Genomic DNA, 21,575 nt, shown 5'->3' with positions numbered 1-21,575 from the left:
TAAAGCCGGATGCACACATGCGGCGCGGCAAGGAAAAGCGGCAGAATGACGTCACTTTTTCTCGCCGCAGAAGTCGATTTTGTGCCGCTTTTCTCGTGCCGCAAAAGTTGGTTGAATTCTATCTTTTGCGGCAACGCCGCCAAGACGCGTTTCTATCAGCCAATAACAGTTTGTCTCGTAGTCACGTGAGAAAATACAATCACGTGGTGTTTTAATGGCGGAAAGTTCGAGGCGGTTAACCGAGATAATTAAAATCAGAATAAAGAGGAAAGGATAACAAATTTAAAACAAATTCTAAACAAATAATCATATATAATTTAATTCAAAGAACAAAACAATCGAATCTTACTCGAAATAGTATTCTTTATCGAGGAATAAGCGTATTTTGTACACCAGTTCTTTATAAATCCGAGAAAATATCTCTAATCCAAAATCTTCGTTCGAATCTTCGACAAAATCTTCTAACTAAATAAAGCAAGCTGTACATATCAAAACTTGTAAACACGTGGATAGTGACAATATCGGTATCGTTCGCCATCTTGAATACTGAACGCATGCGCCGAAATGTAAGCGGATTGCCGCGGATTGCGAAGATGCGTTCGCGACACCGCTTTTCCTTGCAGCGCCTCGTGTGCATCCGGCTTAACTGTGTACCAAATTTCAAGTTTTAACTCCTAACGGTGCTGAAATGCTCACGATGAAATGCTCATATACACGCGCGCCATCTATCGTAGAATAAATGTACTATGCCAGAAACCTTCGCGGGAGTGTATTAAACTACTTCCCAAAGTTTCATGGCAATCGGATAAATGGTGTAGTAATGCATGAAGGACAGACGGACAGCTGACAAACATTCATTTTTAAATATATATAGACTAGCTGTTATCCGCAGCTTCGCCTGCGCGGATTTTGCAATTTGATAGAAATAACCCTCCCTGGTTGTTTCTGATAAAATTTAATCGCTCTGTTTCAATTTTTGCGTACATATCAACTAAGTATTGACTGACGAGAGATCGACAATACAGTAAATGGTTGATTTCCGTTTGTCTGACTATGATGCTGTAAGAATAAAAGTTCATTGCAGAAACAGTTTTTCGAAGAGGTAACTTTGTTTACGTGTCAATATGGGAGACGTCAATGGAGTAACCATGGCAGAAAAGTATTGGGTATTGCAATGCATCGTACGAACGGCGCATTTCACTAAGTTGTAATTTGTTGTACTTTGACCATGACCTTGTAATACAATATCCTCGCGTTTTTTTATGCAGCGCTCGAGAAGCGCTTTACAGCGAACACACTGAAACTGGTTTCTAATTGGCCAATACTGCTCGTGACGTCATTTCGCTACACTCTCGCTGCATAAAAAAGCGGGGTATCTCGTTTTTCAAACTGCTGCCCAACTATGACCAGAGCTACTTTGTTTGCTGTCGGTGCATTAAAACGTCCTCTATGAGCATTAGCTGGTTTCCTATCAGCGTGAATTACAACTTCTAAGTTTTTATAATTGTGAGGTACTTTTCCAAGAGCAGTTTTTAAGTATTTTATGTACTGTACTGTACGGGTTATAGTAGTGCAACATTGCCTGTAATTGTTTTACCAGACTTATTTCACATCAGTGAAGTTGCTGTATCTTAAACCTGCCTGTCTCTCATCCTCTCTAACAAAATAAATCTGTAAGAATTGAGGGTTTTGTTGAGGTAAAGGTTGCAGACTACCAATTAAGTGATACACCTGAACTTGCACTTTGAAAGTAGGCATAAATCCATTTTCTATAACTTGTTTCGCTCCAAAAGAAGTCATTTGGAAGCAAGCATTATACAGTATTTCCTAATGCGGTCCATAAAATGCATGTACTCAGGATGTCCATGAGCAAACTATCGAGCGGCTCAGGAGAGGCAAAAAAGCAAGAAACCACACTTTACCGGAGCTACAGCACATACCAGGTGCCTCTTCTTTAAAGTTGAGGGCGTTACAATGTACGCATTTATGACTCGTAGTGACCAGGGATACTATTTTATCGGTTTCATAAACCATCTCTGAGTCATATTTCATCCCGGAAAAAGCTTTAATCTTCCAAGGAAGCAATCGCCTTTCCGTTCATTTTCCTTGATTATTATGCTCATGTCTACGAACGACTGCTCTGTGAACCTCTGGATGATTTTGCTGGTAATGAGTTGCTGCTGCTCTATGAACTTTCGGATTTATTTGTTGGTATTTAGTAGCAGCTTGTATGAGTTGTTTTTTCTAATTGGGTTCGTAAATCTAGCACGACGTTTTTAGTACTTCTCAGAGCTGGGTATTGTATCAAAGTTAACTGAATTAAAAATGGATGTTTACAACTCATCTTCATAAGGCAAATAAACATCAAAATGCCCATGAGATAGGTCTTGCACAGAATTAAAACGCAGTCGCTTCACGGAGCTCCCTTCTACACCAAATTTCTCATATAGTTCCCCATTGCAGTAAACTTCGAAAGTTAACAGAAATATTTGTCTGGCTGCTGCTAACTCGCATAAACCTCCATAAGTATGAAATCGCGACATATCGTCGAAGTATTTGACAGAACTGCTATAATTATTTCCATTACTATCATTTGACATAATCGAAAAATCATCCCAGTGACTCATCACGTAAGCCACTATTTCTTCACGTACTTCTTCAGCCATGACTTAAGTATCATACAAAACAAAGGATATTGTTCTAACGAGGCAAGCTCCGTCGCGTATAATTGGAACGATGATGTGGGGCGACATAACACTATTTATATTCAGTACTACAACAACCATAATAATTATTAACTTTACAAAACAAAATGTACAGAAATTAATATTATACATTATTTTTTAAAATTCCTTTTAAACTAAGTTTGATTTACTAATGGACTTTAATCGATTTGTCCTGCGAATGGCTCTTTTATTAATCGAAAGTCATGGCAGTGGCTCCGCGCCAAGTAAAGAGACTGACTATATATACAGGAATCAGAGTTGCCGATTTTCGGGGGTCGGTTTCTCCGTCCCCCAAACGCCTATAGCAAGTCTGAATATCTCGTTCGAAAGATAGTTAATTTCTTAGATAGTTTGTAAAATTTCAGATTTTTCTATAAAAGGGTTGCCAAAATATAAGCATTCAAAAAGTGCAAAAATCTCCAAAAAGCTGTATTTTCGTCTTTTCTTCCGGCATTGGAGACGTTTCTAGAGAAAAATTACTGGATCTAGAAAGCTCAAATTTTATATTTAGGCCTCTCTCGTTATCAGCGAGATACTGTCAAAACTTCCGGGTCGATAGGTTAAAGTTCAAGGGCGTTTTCAATAGAGCAATTTTATTTTAATCGCTTAATTAATTTTATGTTTCTAAGGATAAAATTGCATCGAAACGAAAAATTGTTAATTCAAAACTAATTTATTTACTTATCCGTGAGATAAGTAAATAAATTTTCTTCGCGTATAAAAAATATTTTTAATATATAATCTTTATATCAAATGTATCATATTTGCTAATAATCGTAAAATACTATATACACAAATACATGTAAAAATTATATAAAAATTGAAATTCGGAAAGTATAATTTTGTTCCTCTTTGAAATCAACTGTTGATGAATTACCGATAGTAGATATCTGCAATTCGGAATTTATCCTAAATTCAGTATTATTTTCTTTATGTTTCAGACGGATTGTTCAGTTGATGGATGCAGATAAGTACTAGTTGGAGCGGTCTGTTGAGATTGGAAAGCATCTACAGGTTGCTGTGGCACCAGGGTATATTGTTGAGGATATGAATAAGATGGAGGTGGTGGTTGTTGTGGATAATATCCAGATGAAGGGGATGGCTGTTGTGGATAATGTCCAGATGAAGGGGATGGATGTGGTGGATAATATCCAGATGAAGGGAGTGGCTGGTGTGGATAATATCCAGGAGATGGAGGTCGTCTGTTCAGTGGTGTTGCAGTAGCTAAATTCTTGCGTCTTCTAGTTTGCTTAATCATGTGACATTTTGCAAAAATGCATATAAAAAAGGAAGAGATAATGAATACAGCACCGATACAAGTAAGAACTAAACCAACTATATAAACTATATCAGTTATTTTCTTAGTACGGGAATCTTTATCTTCTCTTCCTTTCTTAAAAAAGTCATCTTGAAATCTGGGGTCGTCATCCGCTTTAAACAATTCATCACCATGTTTACTTAAGATCATTGGTATTATTCCGCCAATTAGTAAAACTATTCCGAAACCCAACAGGCACACAGAACAACCATAGGATGCCAGTCTATATGGAGGAACATAGGAATATGGCATATATCCTCTATACCAAGGATTTCTTCGAAGGTTTCTATGATGTCGTGGCAGAGGCATGTTTACCTGAAAAATAAAATATTACAATATTCAATCATGCATTTAAACATGTTATCATATATTAAATAATATTAATTAATCCTAAATTTAGAAAATTAACTACAAATTAATCCTGCATTCCTACAAAACTGAAAACTTATACAACTTATAATACTAATTAGTTTTATTTGTACAGGTTGATTCAAAAGTTATCCTATAAAACACAGATCATTGGAAAGAACACATCTGTAATACGTGTATAACATCAGAAGTGTTAACATGTGTGAGAAGAAATGGTGCTCATGTCTTTCACATTCCGTGATTTAACAGTTAATTGTTTAACAAGATGAATCCTTGTCTATGTATTCAATCTTTTAAATCAAGTATAATAGTGAACACACAGTCAACCCTTGATATAACGCCAAAAATTGATGTGAATAGATCTTTCGCTATCTACATAATCAATCTAACAATATACCTTCGGAATTATGCCATCTCACTTACTGTTAGTGCCAAGAAATAGAGAGTTAATTTCCCCAAAATGCATTTTATTGAGCAGTTTTTACTTATCTGTGCTCTTATGCTTCAAAGGGATATCTATCTATCCAGTGGCATCCTCTCTACAGATTGCATTTGATGAACTAGTCCTCTCCAGGTTTCTCTATTCCAGGCATCTCTTAAATCCTTTCCAGTCCAGTCTTTGATGTTATCTCTCCAAGTCTTTCGGGGTCTTCCTCTAGGTCTTGTCTCCTCCACCAGTCCCTCAATCACCGTCTTTAGTAGTTGTCCTCATGATCCTCTAGCCAAATGTCCAGCATATCGTACCTTTCTTTGTTGGATATTTATAAGCAACCTTCTCCTCAAGACCAGCCTGCCTAAAACTTCCACATTTGTTATTTTTTCCGTCCAATTTATTCTTTGCATCTTTCTCAGGCACCACATTTCAAATGAGTTAATTCTTTCCATCATTTCATGCGTAAGAGTCCATGCTTCGCATCCGTATGTTAGTACACTCCAGATCATTGCCCTTAGGATCTTTATTTTTAGTTTTATGTTAAGGCCTCTGTTTGTTAATATATGATAAATTTGATAAAAGGCAGCTTTTGCTTTATTAATTCTGCTTTTAATTTCCATTTTACATCTATTATCACTTGTTNGTTCTATTCTGTATTACAGTATAATGCCAATGTATTCATAGCATGAACCAAGGCAGGCAACTCTTGACACCCATAATTAAAAAGACTGTCCATCTTGTATAAACATTCTTCTTGTTAATTTATAGGTTATTATTTAATAAGTTCAAAGAAAATATGGCTAAAGAAAGTTAATAAAAGAAAAACAAATTCTCTCTTCTAAAGATATTGGTAAGACTAGATAGAGTATTTGAATGTGATATTGCAGAGATAGAAACATAGTAAATTAATTATTCTTGAGAATAAAGTATTAAATAGTTTAATATTTAAAATATTAAGCTATTTTTATTAAGCATAAAAGATAAATTTACCTTACTTTTTAATCATCGTTTTACAGGTTAATCTTGAAATTGATTTAGATTTAATAGATTTCAAATGCAGAAATTCTTCAGGCATATTTAAAATATGAAACTGTGCTTATTAAATATGGAATTATATATAGAAATTATCATTGGTAAATAAAAATCAATGCAGCTGAACTAATATCAACGAATAATGTTGTATTAGTAAACCTCGTACGTAAATTTTAATTAAACGTAAACCAAGTTTTCTTCTTATATTTTTTTATCTTCAGAAGGAAAAATTGATTTACAAAAAACAGTTTATTATATAATTTTTTGTATTGAAAACAGTAATAAAAAAATTGCAATTGTATGTAATATTTTTAAATGTTATGCTAAGGTCATTTTGTTTTAATTCGTTCTCAAGAATGTAAATTTAAAACGAGAGAAAAATAATTAAAGAATGATACAGCTTTATATAAAATTTTCTTTATTTTGTTTAAAATTTTTCAAAAAAATTATTAAATTAAAGAATATAAATTTTAATTTAATGTTCAAGGTTATAAAATTAATTCATTTATTAGATTACTTAAATGTAAAACAAACCAGTTATCAGTGTTCAAGTGTTCACTCTGTCACAGGTAAGACAAAAGTTTTACTGAGCGGGTTAGCTCATACATGTGGGACCGATCCCTGGCCAAAACGACCCATTGTAGGCCTGAAAATACCTACAATATGCATGAAAAGACTTTTTTTTAAGAGAATATTTGCCATATCCATAATGGAAAGCATTTAAATCATTAGCATTTAATCAGTTTAACGACATATAATCTCTAAAGTGTTTAGTAAAGTTATTGTTTATCTCCCCAGAACGACAAGTTGACCCTATTAGTTCCATGTCTATCGTGGGTTCGACCAGACCTACAATAAGAAATCTGTTAATTATTAAGATATACCTATAGCTATAAGAGATCAGGATCAAAAACCGAGTGAAAAACCCCAAGAATTTTTCATGGGCGGTCTATCTCAGGTATATCGAGCGCTGTCCCTCACCGCCAGACCGTCCCGTTGTGGGCCTGGCTGAACCTTAGATAGGCCTAGAAAAAAAGGCATTAGTTTGAACAGTACGATAAGAGACGAAATAATTCATGGTATGCACGGAAGAAAAAGATCCCTTAGTATCTACAAGAACGGATTCTATAAAGAGTCAATATCTTATCGATTAAGATTATCTTTAACAATAATTTTCAATCCTTAATTTTTAAATATCGTCCTTTGTAAGCACATAATACATGAAAGATTTGACTTACCTTATAGATTTATCTTATTTTAAGATTAAGCAATCGTTCTTCATTATATCTAATATAGTTGACAAATAGATTTTTATATACAAAAATTCTTCAATAATTTTGAGTGAGAAGAACTCGCTATTTTATGAGAAATAAAATTTCTCATAAAATATTTAAAAATAGAATATTATATACATTAATTCTGATTGGTAAACCAAGAATCGATGAAGTCACGTTTTACAAATAAACATTAAACTGATCACGTCACAAATACTGTTCATAAGACATTCATTAAGTTAAGGAAACAAAATATTTTCTCGGGTGTTCTTCCAAAAATATTTTCGAGAAAATGACGCGAGGACTTTAGTTCGCCTTATTTTTACTTTACTTCCTTACAATAATTGCAGCAATAAAGGAAAAAGTTGTTCCAGACAATGAAAAACAATCAATATTCATAACGTTTTTTTTTGTAAGGTCACATCGCGTAAATATTTTTACAGCACGCAAGGTTTTGTCCATACATATTCATCACAATAGGAAGTATATTAAATACAATTGAATACGTCTATCACAACAAAGAGAATATTATTACGAAATTATTGCAAATTTTCATCAGTCCAAGACTTTTTAAATGCCTTCAATTATTAAATCAACTCAGTTTTTCATAAAACAACTGATATCGACAAGGATTCGCATATAACACTGTTAGAGTTCTAGTGTAGTTTTGAATGCATGAAATGTTATATAAATTATAAAAATATTTCTTATTAATTTCACCTTGAAGACACAAAACAGCAAAAGGGAATGTCAAAAATTTCAGACAATATAGAAGAATGCACAAATAATAAAATATTCTTTTGTATATGATATTAAGAAATTTTACATTGACCTTCCTTGGTACGTTCTCTTGTTTGTAACAGTCGATCAAACAGTCGCTAAGTAACCATTTAACCTCGATGTAAACAAACATTAACAAACGAATAAATTTTATAGTTCTAAATAGCATAATAAATCCATTCAATACTAATATAAATGATACTTAAGTGCTGATAATTACATATTAAAATCAAATGTCCAGAGTGAATAAGTGATACAAATAAATTATTTCAGTAATTGGATGATTTTATTGCGAAAATCTCCAAATTATTTATGTAAATTTAAGAATAGAGAGTGCACTATTGATTTAGCGAAACAGCATTTTCCGATGACGTCAAAATTTATCAATATTATATCTTTTTGTGTTTTAAATTTATTGCATGAAATATAATAGAAGCATTAATAAAATATTATATGGTTTATCTAAGAAAACTTATTATTAAAAATTTAACAATTTTGCATAAATTACATGCCCTAAAATGATAATAAATTACGTAAAGTTACGTCACATGTGGTTTCCTCGCGCTTATAAACAATACGAAATAAATTGCGCGTTGAAATTGTCTGAAAATTATATATATAAAGTATTCTGCAACGAGCTAGAATATACTACATTGAGTGACTGAAGAGATGCCATGTTTCAGGAAAATTCAATACACATCCGCCATTTTTATTTTAGTCAAGAAGCGTGGTATTTGTGTTGTGTAAAGGCAACGAGCTAGAATATTCTAACTCGTTTATAGTACCCGTAATTGTCACCAACAGCGTTGTAACCATGGTCACAGCCTCTCTATGTAGTATATTCTAGCTCGTATCTACGTTTGTGGCCTAAACTTGTTAATGGCTGATATACAGGTAACCCCCCCCGTATAACACGGCACTTCTACAGCACCGATTCATTCTAACACGGTTCGAGAATTGGGAACATCCCCGTATAACACAGTGCTTTTATAGCACAGGTTCACTCTAACACGGTTCAGGGATTGGGTAAAACCCTCGTACAACATGATATGTAATAAAGGATGCGTTCTTTTATACATCCGCGTAACTCTACGCGAGCATTCGAATTGTTTTCGTGGCTACTTTGAATGTTCTTTCAACAAATAATCCATTTAATGGTTAAATTTTACAATTGAAACCCTTCTTTTGCCTCTAAAAGCTCATTTTAGAATTATAGATTCCTCCATCACGATACTATCGATAGTGTGGGCACCGCCATCTTTCTCTCATCATCGTTCCTAAATGCCTACAAACAGCAGCGCACTCCCATTGCAGAGCGACCGCTATTAATAAACGCACCCAAAAACTGTTACCAGTTGATGATGCTCATGCTAAGATCATCATATAGGATGAATAATCCTCTAGTAAAATATTTACTTAAATAATAAATAAGTATATTTACCTATGAAAAAAATGAATAATAAATCCGATTATAATAAGGATTTAATAGCATGTTTTTTTAATTTTTGGAACCTAACTCCCCCTTTTCGCACCAGTTCTTTGTTTCGTATAACATGAATTCGCATAACACGGCAATATTTTGGAACGTAACTCCCGTGTTATGCGGGGTTACCTGTACAATTAAATAGCGCCACCTCTACCACATTTGTTTCTGAAATTGACACTAAACCGAAGAGTCTCAAGCCTCGAACATTATTTATAATAATGAAATCTAAACGAAAGTTTGAGATTTGAGAATTTCAAAATAATGTGACTTAATTAATGGTGATTGCAATGTTCTTTGCAATGCAAATTCCAGCAATTCAGAGATAACGAAGGATACTACTATAGATATACTAATGATGAATATCCGTTTATGAGCATTCATTGGCACTGTATAAGGGTGATGCTATATAGGAGACCGTTGTATCGAGGTCTGATTGTATAAAGTATTAATTTAAAAAGTTTATTTATTTATTTAAAATTATAATAAAATTTTTATACAGAATTTATACTTACACATTATAGGGTCTAAAAATCTTAATAAACACTATAAATAACTAGCAGATGAGCCCGGCACCGCCAAGACGCGCTTCTATCAGCCAATAACAGTTCGTCCGGTAGTCACGTGAGAAAATACAATTACGTGGTGTTTTAATGGCGGAAAGTTCGATGCGGTTAACCGAGATAACTAACATCAGAATAAAGAGGAAAGTTAATAAATTTAACACACATTCTACACAAATAATCATATATAATTTAATTCAAAGAACAAAACAACCGAATCTTACTCGAAATAGTATTCTTTATCGAGGAATAAGCGTATTTTGTACACCAGTTCTTTATCAATCCGAGAAAATATCTCTAATCCAAAATCTTCGTTCGAATCTTCGACAAAATCTTTTAACTAAATAAAGCAAGCCGTACAAAACAAAATTTGTAAACACGTGGATAGTGACAATATCGGTATCGTTCGCCATCTTGAATATTGAACGCATGCGCCGAAATGTAAGCGGATTGCCGCCGCGCGGCGAAGATGCGTTCGCGACACCGCTTTTCCTTGCCGCGCCGCGTGCGTGCATCCGGCTTAACTGTGTACCAAATTTCAAGTTTCAACTCCTAATCGTGCTGAAATGCTCACGATGAAATTCTCGTATACACGCACGCCATCTATCGTAGGATAAATGTACAGTACTATGCCAGAAACCTTCCCGGAAGTGTATTAAACAACTTCCCAAAGTTTCATGGCAATCGGATAAATGGTGTAGTAATACATGAAGGACAGACGGACAGACTGACAAACATCCATTTTTAAATATATATAGACTAGCTGTTATCCACGGCTATGACCAGAGCTACTTCGTTTGCTGTCGGAGCATTAAAACGTCCTCTATGAGCATTGGCTGGTTTCCTATCAGCGTGAATTACAACTTCTAAGTTTTTACAATTGTGTGGCACTTTTCCAAGAGCAGTTTTTAAGTCTTTTATGTACTGTACGGGTTATAGTAGTGCAACATTGCCTGTAATTGTTTTACCAGACTTATTTCACATCAGTGAAGTTACTGCATCTTAAACTTGCCTGTCTCTCATCCTCTCTAACAAAATAAATCTGTAAGAATTGAGGGTTTTGTTGAGGTAAAGGTTGCAGACTACCAATTAAGTGATACACCTGAACTTGCACTTTGAAAGTAGGCATAAATCCATCTTCTATAACTTGTTTCGCTCCAAAAGAAGTCATTTGGAAGCAAGCATTATATTTCCTAATGCGGTCCATAAAATGCATGTACTCGGGATGTCCATGAGCAAATTATCGAGCAGCTCAGAGAGAGGCAAAAAAGCAAGAAACCACACTTTACCGGCGCTACAGCACATACCAGGTGCCTCTTCTTTAAGGTTGAGGGCGTTACAGTGTACGCATTTATGACTCATAGTGACCAGGGATACTATTTTATCGGTTTCATAAACCATCTCTGAGTCATATTTCATCACGGAAAACGCTTTAATCTTCCATGGAATAATCTTCCGTTCATTTTCCTTGATTATTATGCTCATGTCTACGAACGACTGCTCTGTGAACCTCTGGATGATTTTGCTGGTAATGAGTTGCTGCTGCTCTATGAACTTTCGGATCTATTTGTTGGTATTTAGTAGCAGCTTGTATGAGTTGTTTTTTCTAATTGCGTTCGTAAATCCAGCACGACGTTTTTAGTACTTCTCAGAGCTGGGTATTGTATCAAACTTAACTGAATTAAAAATGGATGTTTACAACTCTTATTCATAAGGCAAATAAACATCAAAATGCCCATGAGATAGGTCTTGCATAGAATTAAAACGCGGTCGCTTCACGGAGCTCCCTTCTACACCAAATTCCTCATACAGTTCCCCATTGCAGTAAACTTCGAAAGTTAACAGAAATATTTGTCCGGCTGCTGCTAACTCGCATAAACCTCCATAAGTATGAAATCGCGACATATCGTCGAAGTATTTGACAGAACTGCTATAATTATTTCCATTACTATCATTTGACATAATCGAAAAATCATCCCAGTGAATCATCACGTAAGCCACTATTTCTGCACGTACTTCTTCGGCCATGACTTAAGTATCATACAAAACAAAGGATATTGCTCTAAAGAGGCAAGCTCCGTCGCGTATAATTGGAACGATGGTGTGGGGCGACATAACACTATTTATATTCAGTACTTCAACAACCATAATAATTATTAACTTTACAAAACAAAATGTACAGAAATTAATATTATACATTATTTTTTAAAATTCCTTTTAAACTAAATTTGATTTACTAATGGACTTTAATCGATTTGTCCTGCGAATGGCTCTTTTATTAATCGAAAGTCATGGCAGTGGCTCCGCGCCAAGTAAAGAGACTGACTATATATACAGAAATCAGAGTTGCCGATTTTCGGGGGTCGGTTTCTCCGTCCCCCAAACGCCTATAGTAAATCTGAATATCTCGTTCGAAAGATAGTTAATTTCTTAAATGGTTTGTAAAATTTCAGATTTTTCTATAAAAGGGTTGCCAAAATATAAGCATTCAAAAAGTGCAAAAATCTCCAAAAAGCTGCATTTTCTTCTTTTCTTCCGGCATTGGAGACGTTTCTAGAGAAAAATTATTGGATCTAGAAAGCTCAAATTTTATATTTAGGCCTCTCTCGTTATCAGCGAGATACTGACAAAACTTCCGGGTCGATAGGTTAAAGTTCAAGGGCGTTTTCAATAGAGCAATTTTATTTTAATCACTTAATTAATTTTATGTTTCTAAGGATAAAATTGCATCGAAACGAAAAATTGTTAATTCAAAACTAATTTATTTACTTATCCGTGAGATAAGTAAATAAATTTTCTTCGCGTATAAAAAATATTTTTAATATATAATCTTTATATCAAATGTATCATATTTGCTAATAATCGTAAAATACTATATACACAAATACATGTAAAAATTATATAAAAATTGAAATTCGGAAAGTATAATTTTGTTCCTCTTTGAAATCAACTGTTGATGAATTACCGATAGTAGATATCTGCAATTCGGAATTTATCCTAAATTCAGTATTATTTTCTTTATGTTTCAGACGGATTGTTCAGTTGATGGATGCAGATAAGTACTAGTTGGAGCGGTCTGTTGAGATTGGAAAGCATCTACAGGTTGCTGTGGCACCAGGGTATATTGTTGAGGATATGAATAAGATGGAGGTGGTGGTTGTTGTGGATAATATCCAGATGAAGGGGATGGCTGTTGTGGATAATGTCCAGATGAAGGGGATGGATGTGGTGGATAATATCCAGATGAAGGGAGTGGCTGGTGTGGATAATATCCAGGAGATGGAGGTCGTCTGTTCAGTGGTGTTGCAGTAGCTAAATTCTTGCGTCTTCTAGTTTGCTTAATCATGTGACATTTTGCAAAAATGCATATAAAAAAGGAAGAGATAATGAATACAGCACCGATACAAGTAAGAACTAAACCAACTATATAAACTATATCAGTTATTTTCTTAGTACGGGAATCTTTATCTTCTCTTCCTTTCTTAAAAAAGTCATCTTGAAATCTGGGGTCGTCATCCGCTTTAAACAATTCATCACCATGTTTACTTAAGATCATTGGTATTATTCCGCCAATTAGTAAAACTATTCCGAAACCCAACAGGCACACAGAACAACCATAGGATGCCAGTCTATATGGAGGAACATAGGAATATGGCATATATCCTCTATACCAAGGATTTCTTCGAAGGTTTCTATGATGTCGTGGCAGAGGCATGTTTACCTGAAAAATAAAATATTACAATATTCAATCATGCATTTAAACATGTTATCATATATTAAATAATATTAATTAATCCTAAATTTAGAAAATTAACTACAAATTAATCCTGCATTCCTACAAAACTGAAAACTTATACAACTTATAATACTAATTAGTTTTATTTGTACAGGTTGATTCAAAAGTTATCCTATAAAACACAGATCATTGGAAAGAACACATCTGTAATACGTGTATAACATCAGAAGTGTTAACATGTGTGAGAAGAAATGGTGCTCATGTCTTTCACATTCCGTGATTTAACAGTTAATTGTTTAACAAGATGAATCCTTGTCTATGTATTCAATCTTTTAAATCAAGTATAATAGTGAACACACAGTCAACCCTTGATATAACGCCAAAAATTGATGTGAATAGATCTTTCGCTATCTACATAATCAATCTAACAATATACCTTCGGAATTATGCCATCTCACTTACTGTTAGTGCCAAGAAATAGAGAGTTAATTTCCCCAAAATGCATTTTATTGAGCAGTTTTTACTTATCTGTGCTCTTATGCTTCAAAGGGATATCTATCTATCCAGTGGCATCCTCTCTACAGATTGCATTTGATGAACTAGTCCTCTCCAGGTTTCTCTATTCCAGGCATCTCTTAAATCCTTTCCAGTCCAGTCTTTGATGTTATCTCTCCAAGTCTTTCGGGGTCTTCCTCTAGGTCTTGTCCCCTCCACCAGTCCCTCAATCACCGTCTTTAGTAGTTGTCCTCCTGATCCTCTAGCCAAATGTCCAGCATATCGTACCTTTCTTTGTTGGATATTTATAAGCAACCTTCTCCTCAAGCCCAGCCTGTCCAAAACTTCCTCATTTGTTATTTTCTCCGTCCAACTTATTCTTTGCATCTTTCTCAAGCACCACATTTCAAATGAGTTAATTCTTTCCATCATTTCATGCGTAAGAGTCCATGCCTCACATCCGTATGTTAGTACACTCCAGATCATTGTCCTTAGGATTTTTATTTTCAGTTTTATGTTAAGGCCTCTGTTTGTTAATATATGATAGATCTGATAAAAGGCAGCTTTTGCTTTATTAATTCTGCTTTTAATTTCCATTTTACATCTATTATCACTTGTTATCCAGCTTCCCAGGTATTCAAACTTTTTAACCCTTTCAAGTTCCTTATTTCCCAGAATGATCTGGAATTCCTCCATATCTTCCTTCTTTGAAACCTTCATTACTTTTGTCTTCTTTTCATTTATTTTCATATGGAATTTCTCCAATCCAGTTTTGAACAGTCGATTCAGAATTTTCTGTAATCCCTCTTTACTTTCACTCAGCAGTACTATGTCGTCAGCGTATCTTATGTTGTTTATTATTAAGCATCCATTGATTTTCACTCCTTCGTTAAAATCCTCAAGTGTTTCTCGCATCATCCACTCACTGTAAATATTAAATAACAGTGGCGAAAGTCCGCATCCCTGTCTCACTCCTTTTCCCACCCTTATCCAGTTGGATTCTTCCTCATCAATTTTTATTATTGCTTTCTGATTTTTGTATAAAAAGAGAATAATTTTAATTATCCTTTTATCTATTCCAAATTTTTTGAAGTATTTCTAATAAAATTGTGTGATTAACATTTTCAAACGCCTTTTCATAGTCCACAAAGCACAGATAAAGATCTCAGTTTTTTTCAATCATTTTTTCTCCAATAAGTCTAATTAATGTAATGGTCTCTCTAGTTCCTTTGTTCTTTCTAAATCCAAATTGTGTATCATTTAGTTCTGCTTCAATTTTCGATTCTATTCTTCTATAGATAGTATTAGTTAAAACTTTTGAGATATGGCAAAGGGAGATAAAAATGTTAAATCCCTACGAAATTTCGAAGGCCAAAACTAAGTACCAGATTTCTTGAGTGTAAATTTAGATTCTGTTTTTCAAGATATAAACACCACAGATAGGGTAGCAGACTCATTGGAGCTGGCACAAAAGGGTAGGAAGTACTGTAATTCACCAGCTCAACTCTTCATATTCTGAGGAGACAGGAAATTTCTTGGTGTAGAAAATTCTCGGAAATAGAGTTAATAGGGCGACTTTTCTAGGAAACCAAAGAGGAAGTATAAAAGAGTATAAAAGGTGATATCGAAAATTTCCTCCAACAACAACGAAATTGAAAGGAATGAAGTATGAAGAGATCCTCTGGATCAGTCAAGTGAATGGTAAACACGGCACAGTGACAGATGCAAACACGACTTAATGTGGACTGAGATGACGAGTTTCGAATAGCGATGATTCTAGTCTAAATAACGGATTTTTCGTAAATATATTATATGCTCAAATTCATATATGTATTAACTATGTACAAATAGTGACTATTTCTATTTGTAGTTAAATCTTAATTTTAAAAAAGTATTGGCTATTCGGTGACTAATTTCGAGTTAGTGACATTCGCATCATGGCATTTTGCAGTGGCATCTTGGAATTAACACGTGGAATTGATACTATTCTCAAGTGTCTCTGGTAAATAACGATAACTTATTTGATCCTAGTGTTAGACTATAAAATTAGANAATATCCGTTTATGAGCATTCATTGGCACTGTATAAGGGTGATGCTATATAGGAGACCGTTGTATCGAGGTCTGATTGTATAAAGTATTAATTTAAAAAGTTTATTTATTTATTTAAAATTATAATAAAATTTTTATACAGAATTTATACTTACACATTATAGGGTCTAAAAATCTTAATAAACACTATAAATAACTAGCAGATGAGCCCGGCGCCGCCAAGACGCGCTTCTATCAGCCAATAACAGTTCGTCCGGTAGTCACGTAAAAAAATACAATTACGTGATGTTTTAATGGCGGGAAGTTCGACGCGGTTAACCGAGATAACTAACATCAGAATAAAGAGGAAAGATAATGAATTTAACACAAATTCTAATTAAATAATCATGTGTATTTTAATTCAAAGGAGAAAACAAACGAATCATATTCGAAATAGTCTTTTTTATCGAGATAACTAACATCAGAATAAAGAGGAAAGATAATGAATTTAACACAAATTCTAATTAAATAATCATATATAATTTAATTCAAAGAACAAAACAATCGAATCTTACTCGAAATAGTATTCTTTATCGAGGAATAAGCGTATTTTGTACACCAGTTCTTTATAAATCCGAGAAAATATCTCTAATCCAAAATCTTCGTTCGAATCTTCGACAAAATCTTCTAACTAAATAAAGCAAGCTGTACATATCAAAACTTGTAAACACGTGGATAGTGACAATATCGGTATCGTTCGCCATCTTGAATACTGAACGCATGCGCCGAAATGTAAGCGGATTGCCGCGGATTGCGAAGATGCGTTCGCGACACCGCTTTTCCTTGCAGCGCCTCGTGTGCATCCGGCTTAACTGTGTACCAAATTTCAAGTTTTAACTCCTAACGGTGCTGAAATGCTCACGATGAAATGCTCATATACACGCGCGCCATCTATCGTAGAATAAATGTACTATGCCAGAAACCTTCGCGGGAGTGTATTAAACTACTTCCCAAAGTTTCATGGCAATCGGATAAATGGTGTAGTAATGCATGAAGGACAGACGGACAGCTGACAAACATTCATTTTTAAATATATATAGACTAGCTGTTATCCGCAGCTTCGCCTGCGCGGATTTTGCAATTTGATAGAAATAACCCTCCCTGGTTGTTTCTGATAAAATTTAATCGCTCTGTTTCAATTTTTGCGTACATATCAACTAAGTATTGACTGACGAGAGATCGACAATACAGTAAATGGTTGATTTCCGTTTGTCTGACTATGATGCTGTAAGAATAAAAGTTCATTGCAGAAACAGTTTTTCGAAGAGGTAACTTTGTTTACGTGTCAATATGGGAGACGTCAATGGAGTAACCATGGCAGAAAAGTATTGGGTATTGCAATGCATCGTACGAACGGCGCATTTCACTAAGTTGTAATTTGTTGTACTTTGACCATGACCTTGTAATACAATATCCTCGCGTTTTTTTATGCAGCGCTCGAGAAGCGCTTTACAGCGAACACACTGAAACTGGTTTCTAATTGGCCAATACTGCTCGTGACGTCATTTCGCTACACTCTCGCTGCATAAAAAAGCGGGGTATCTCGTTTTTCAAACTGCTGCCCAACTATGACCAGAGCTACTTTGTTTGCTGTCGGTGCATTAAAACGTCCTCTATGAGCATTAGCTGGTTTCCTATCAGCGTGAATTACAACTTCTAAGTTTTTATAATTGTGAGGTACTTTTCCAAGAGCAGTTTTTAAGTCTTTTATGTACTGTACGGGTTATAGTAGTGCAACATTGCCTGTAATTGTTTTACCAGACTTATTTCACATCAGTGAAGTTGCTGTATCTTAAACCTGCCTGTCTCTCATCCTCTCTAACAAAATAAATCTGTAAGAATTGAGGGTTTTGTTGAGGTAAAGGTTGCAGACTACCAATTAAGTGATACACCTGAACTTGCACTTTGAAAGTAGGCATAAATCCATTTTCTATAACTTGTTTCGCTCCAAAAGAAGTCATTTGGAAGCAAGCATTATACAGTATTTCCTAATGCGGTCCATAAAATGCATGTACTCAGGATGTCCATGAGCAAACTATCGAGCGGCTCAGGAGAGGCAAAAAAGCAAGAAACCACACTTTACCGGAGCTACAGCACATACCAGGTGCCTCTTCTTTAAAGTTGAGGGCGTTACAATGTACGCATTTATGACTCGTAGTGACCAGGGATACTATTTTATCGGTTTCATAAACCATCTCTGAGTCATATTTCATCCCGGAAAAAGCTTTAATCTTCCAAGGAAGCAATCGCCTTTCCGTTCATTTTCCTTGATTATTATGCTCATGTCTACGAACGACTGCTCTGTGAACCTCTGGATGATTTTGCTGGTAATGAGTTGCTGCTGCTCTATGAACTTTCGGATCTATTTGTTGGTATTTAGTAGCAGCTTGTATGAGTTGTTTTTTCTAATTGCGTTCGTAAATCCAGCACGACGTTTTTAGTACTTCTCAGAGCTGGGTATTGTATCAAACTTAACTGAATTAAAAATGGATGTTTACAACTCATATTCATAAGGCAAATAAACATCAAAATGCCCATGAGATAGGTCTTGCACAGAATTAAAACGCAGTCGCTTCACGGAGCTCCCTTCTACACCAAATTCCTCATACAGTTCCCCATTGCAGTAAACTTCGAAAGTTAACAGAAATATTTGTCCGGCTGCTGCTAACTCGCATAAACCTCCATAAGTATGAAATCGCGACATATCGTCGAAGTATTTGACAGAACTGCTATAATTATTTCCATTACTATCATTTGACATAATCGAAAAATCATCCCAGTGAATCATCACGTAAGCCACTATTTCTGCACGTACTTCTTCAGCCATGACTTAAGTATCATACAAAACAAAGGATATTGCTCTAAAGAGGCAAGCTCCGTCGCGTATAATTGGAACGATGATGTGGGGCGACATAACACTATTTATATTCAGTACTACAACAACCATAATAATTATTAACTTTACAAAACAAAATGTACAGAAATTAATATTATACATTATTTTTTAAAATTCCTTTTAAACTAAATTTGATTTACTAATGGACTTTAATCGATTTGTCCTGCGAATGGCTCTTTTATTAATCGAAAGTCATGGCAGTGGCTCCGCGCCAAGTAAAGAGACTGACTATATATACAGAANATGCGGGGTTACCTGTACAATTAAATAGCGCCACCTCTACCACATTTGTTTCTGAAATTGACACTAAACCGAAGAGTCTCAAGCCTCGAACATTATTTATAATAATGAAATCTAAACGAAAGTTTGAGATTTGAGAATTTCAAAATAATGTGACTTAATTAATGGTGATTGCAATGTTCTTTGCAATGCAAATTCCAGCAATTCAGAGATAACGAAGGATACTACTATAGATATACTAATGATGAATATCCGTTTATGAGCATTTATTGGCACTGTATAAGGGTGATGCTATATAGGAGACCGTTGTATCGAGGTCTGATTGTATAAAGTATTAATTTAAAAAGTTTATTTATTTATTTTTATTGTAAAAATTCGTACAAAATCGAAAATTTGTCTTTGGTTCTTATTTTTAAAATTTATTTAATTCGTTTATTTTCTTGTTTTTTTGAAGGAAGAAAGTAGTTTTTTTTCTTTGTTCTTACCTCGTCGTTCTGTCCTCTTCCTTCTTTGCTCTTCCTCTTCGTTCTTTGCTCTTTTTTTCTTCGATCTTTGCTCTTTTTCTTCGTTCTTCTTTGCTCTTTTTTTCTTCGTTCTTTGCTCTTTTTCTTCGTTCTTCTTTGCTCTTCCTCTTCGTTCTTTGCTCTTTTTTTCTTCGTTCTTCTTTGCTCTTCTTCTTCGTTCTTTGCTCTTTTTTTCTTCGTTCTTCTTTGCTCTTCCTCTTCGTTCTTTGCTCTTTTTTTCTTTGTTCTTTGCTCTTTTTCTTCGTTCTTCTTTGCTCTTCCTTTTCGTTCTTTGCTCTTCGTTCTTCTTTGCTCTTTTTCTTCTTTCTTTCTTTTTTTCTGCTTCGTTCTTCTACTTATTGCTTATTTTATTTCTGAAATTTATATGCAATATATATATATATATATATACAACTACAATCCTAATAAAATAATATCACTAAAATTAAAATCATCAAATTAAAAGATGATGATTATTAATAATATAATTTTCAAAATATATCTATCATTTATTACACATACATATCATACATAAACATATATTTTCATAAACTTAAATCTTATCATCATAACACTGAATTTATATAGGCCTAAACTTATTCCTATAAATATGCATAACATATGCATAGATGATGATTAATGCAAGCATAAATGATGATAAGCACAATTTCGCTATATATTAGTAAATTACCTATTAATAGTTCATACAAATGATAAGTATATAATATATTAATACACTTAAGAAATCCAATAAGATGATAGTTCATCATCGTAAAATTTATAAGCAGTAAAACCTGTGTAAACCGGAATCCATAATACCGGTTTGGCAGGTTTCCGTTTTGAACAGATTATTTCTCCACATATAAAAAAAATTGCTCCGTTCCGAAGAATTTTCTTCTGTTTAGGCAAGTTTTCGTTTTATTCAGGTTCCGTTTCGTACAGGTTTTACTGTATATAATATCTTTTATCATCCTAACTTTTATTACTCTCGAAGCTGTGGTAATAATTGTGTATAAATGTAATTAAATTTAGTCAAACCTTTCAAAAATTGTAAAAAGTGTCCGTCGTTCGGAGGTGACCGTCGCTTGGAGCTAATTTCCTACACGTATACACAATGATCGAAGCTGCAAAGCGTACAGGAATCGAATGTTTAATTGAAAAATAAATAAAATAATAATTGAAGATCTTTGTATTTACTTAGTGACAAAGATGATTTTGTAACTCTTCAATATGTGCTTCAAGTGATGATTTGTTTAACAATTAAGTGTGACGAATGAAGCATAATGAGAACTTTGTTTAAAGATATTCCTATTATTCAACTGAATTCCCAATGCCACCTTGACATTATCTTTCAAGATGGCAGGTACAATGGGACATTAATGAGAAAGGTGATAATCCTTAAGAGGATATCTACATTTTGAATGATTGGATTTAATAATTAATTACACTTCACGCTTCTGTTATATACATATACATATATATATATAGCTTTTAACTAAAATTATTTTTTTAGTTTTTTAATTAACTAATCAACATGTAAAAATTCGTTGCATTGTGTATAAATATAATTAATTACGGTAAAACCTGTCAATAGCGGCCACTGACGGTAACGTAAGGTTTTACTTTAATAATTTGAT

General features: G+C 34.1%; 1 protein-coding gene across 1 annotated transcript in view; it reads right to left on the bottom strand.

Annotated features, from left to right (window-relative positions):
* Positions 1-11,814: 11,814 nt before the first annotated feature.
* The window catches only part of LOC111633239, a 16,722-nt gene continuing 6,961 nt past the window's right edge, over positions 11,815-21,575 (bottom strand). The window contains exon 2 of the mRNA XM_023377776.1: positions 11,815-13,699. Within this exon, the coding sequence (XP_023233544.1) occupies positions 13,004-13,693 (690 nt within the window). The 5' untranslated portion in view covers positions 13,694-13,699 and the 3' untranslated portion in view covers positions 11,815-13,003. The remainder of the gene's footprint in view (positions 13,700-21,575) is intronic.

The sequence above is a fragment of the Centruroides sculpturatus genome, unplaced genomic scaffold, assembly GCF_000671375.1.
Source record: "Centruroides sculpturatus isolate CEXI.00-Female unplaced genomic scaffold, Cexi_2.0 scaffold818, whole genome shotgun sequence".
NCBI lineage: Eukaryota > Metazoa > Arthropoda > Arachnida > Scorpiones > Buthidae > Centruroides > Centruroides sculpturatus.
This window is presented reverse-complemented; position numbering and strand designations above follow the sequence as displayed.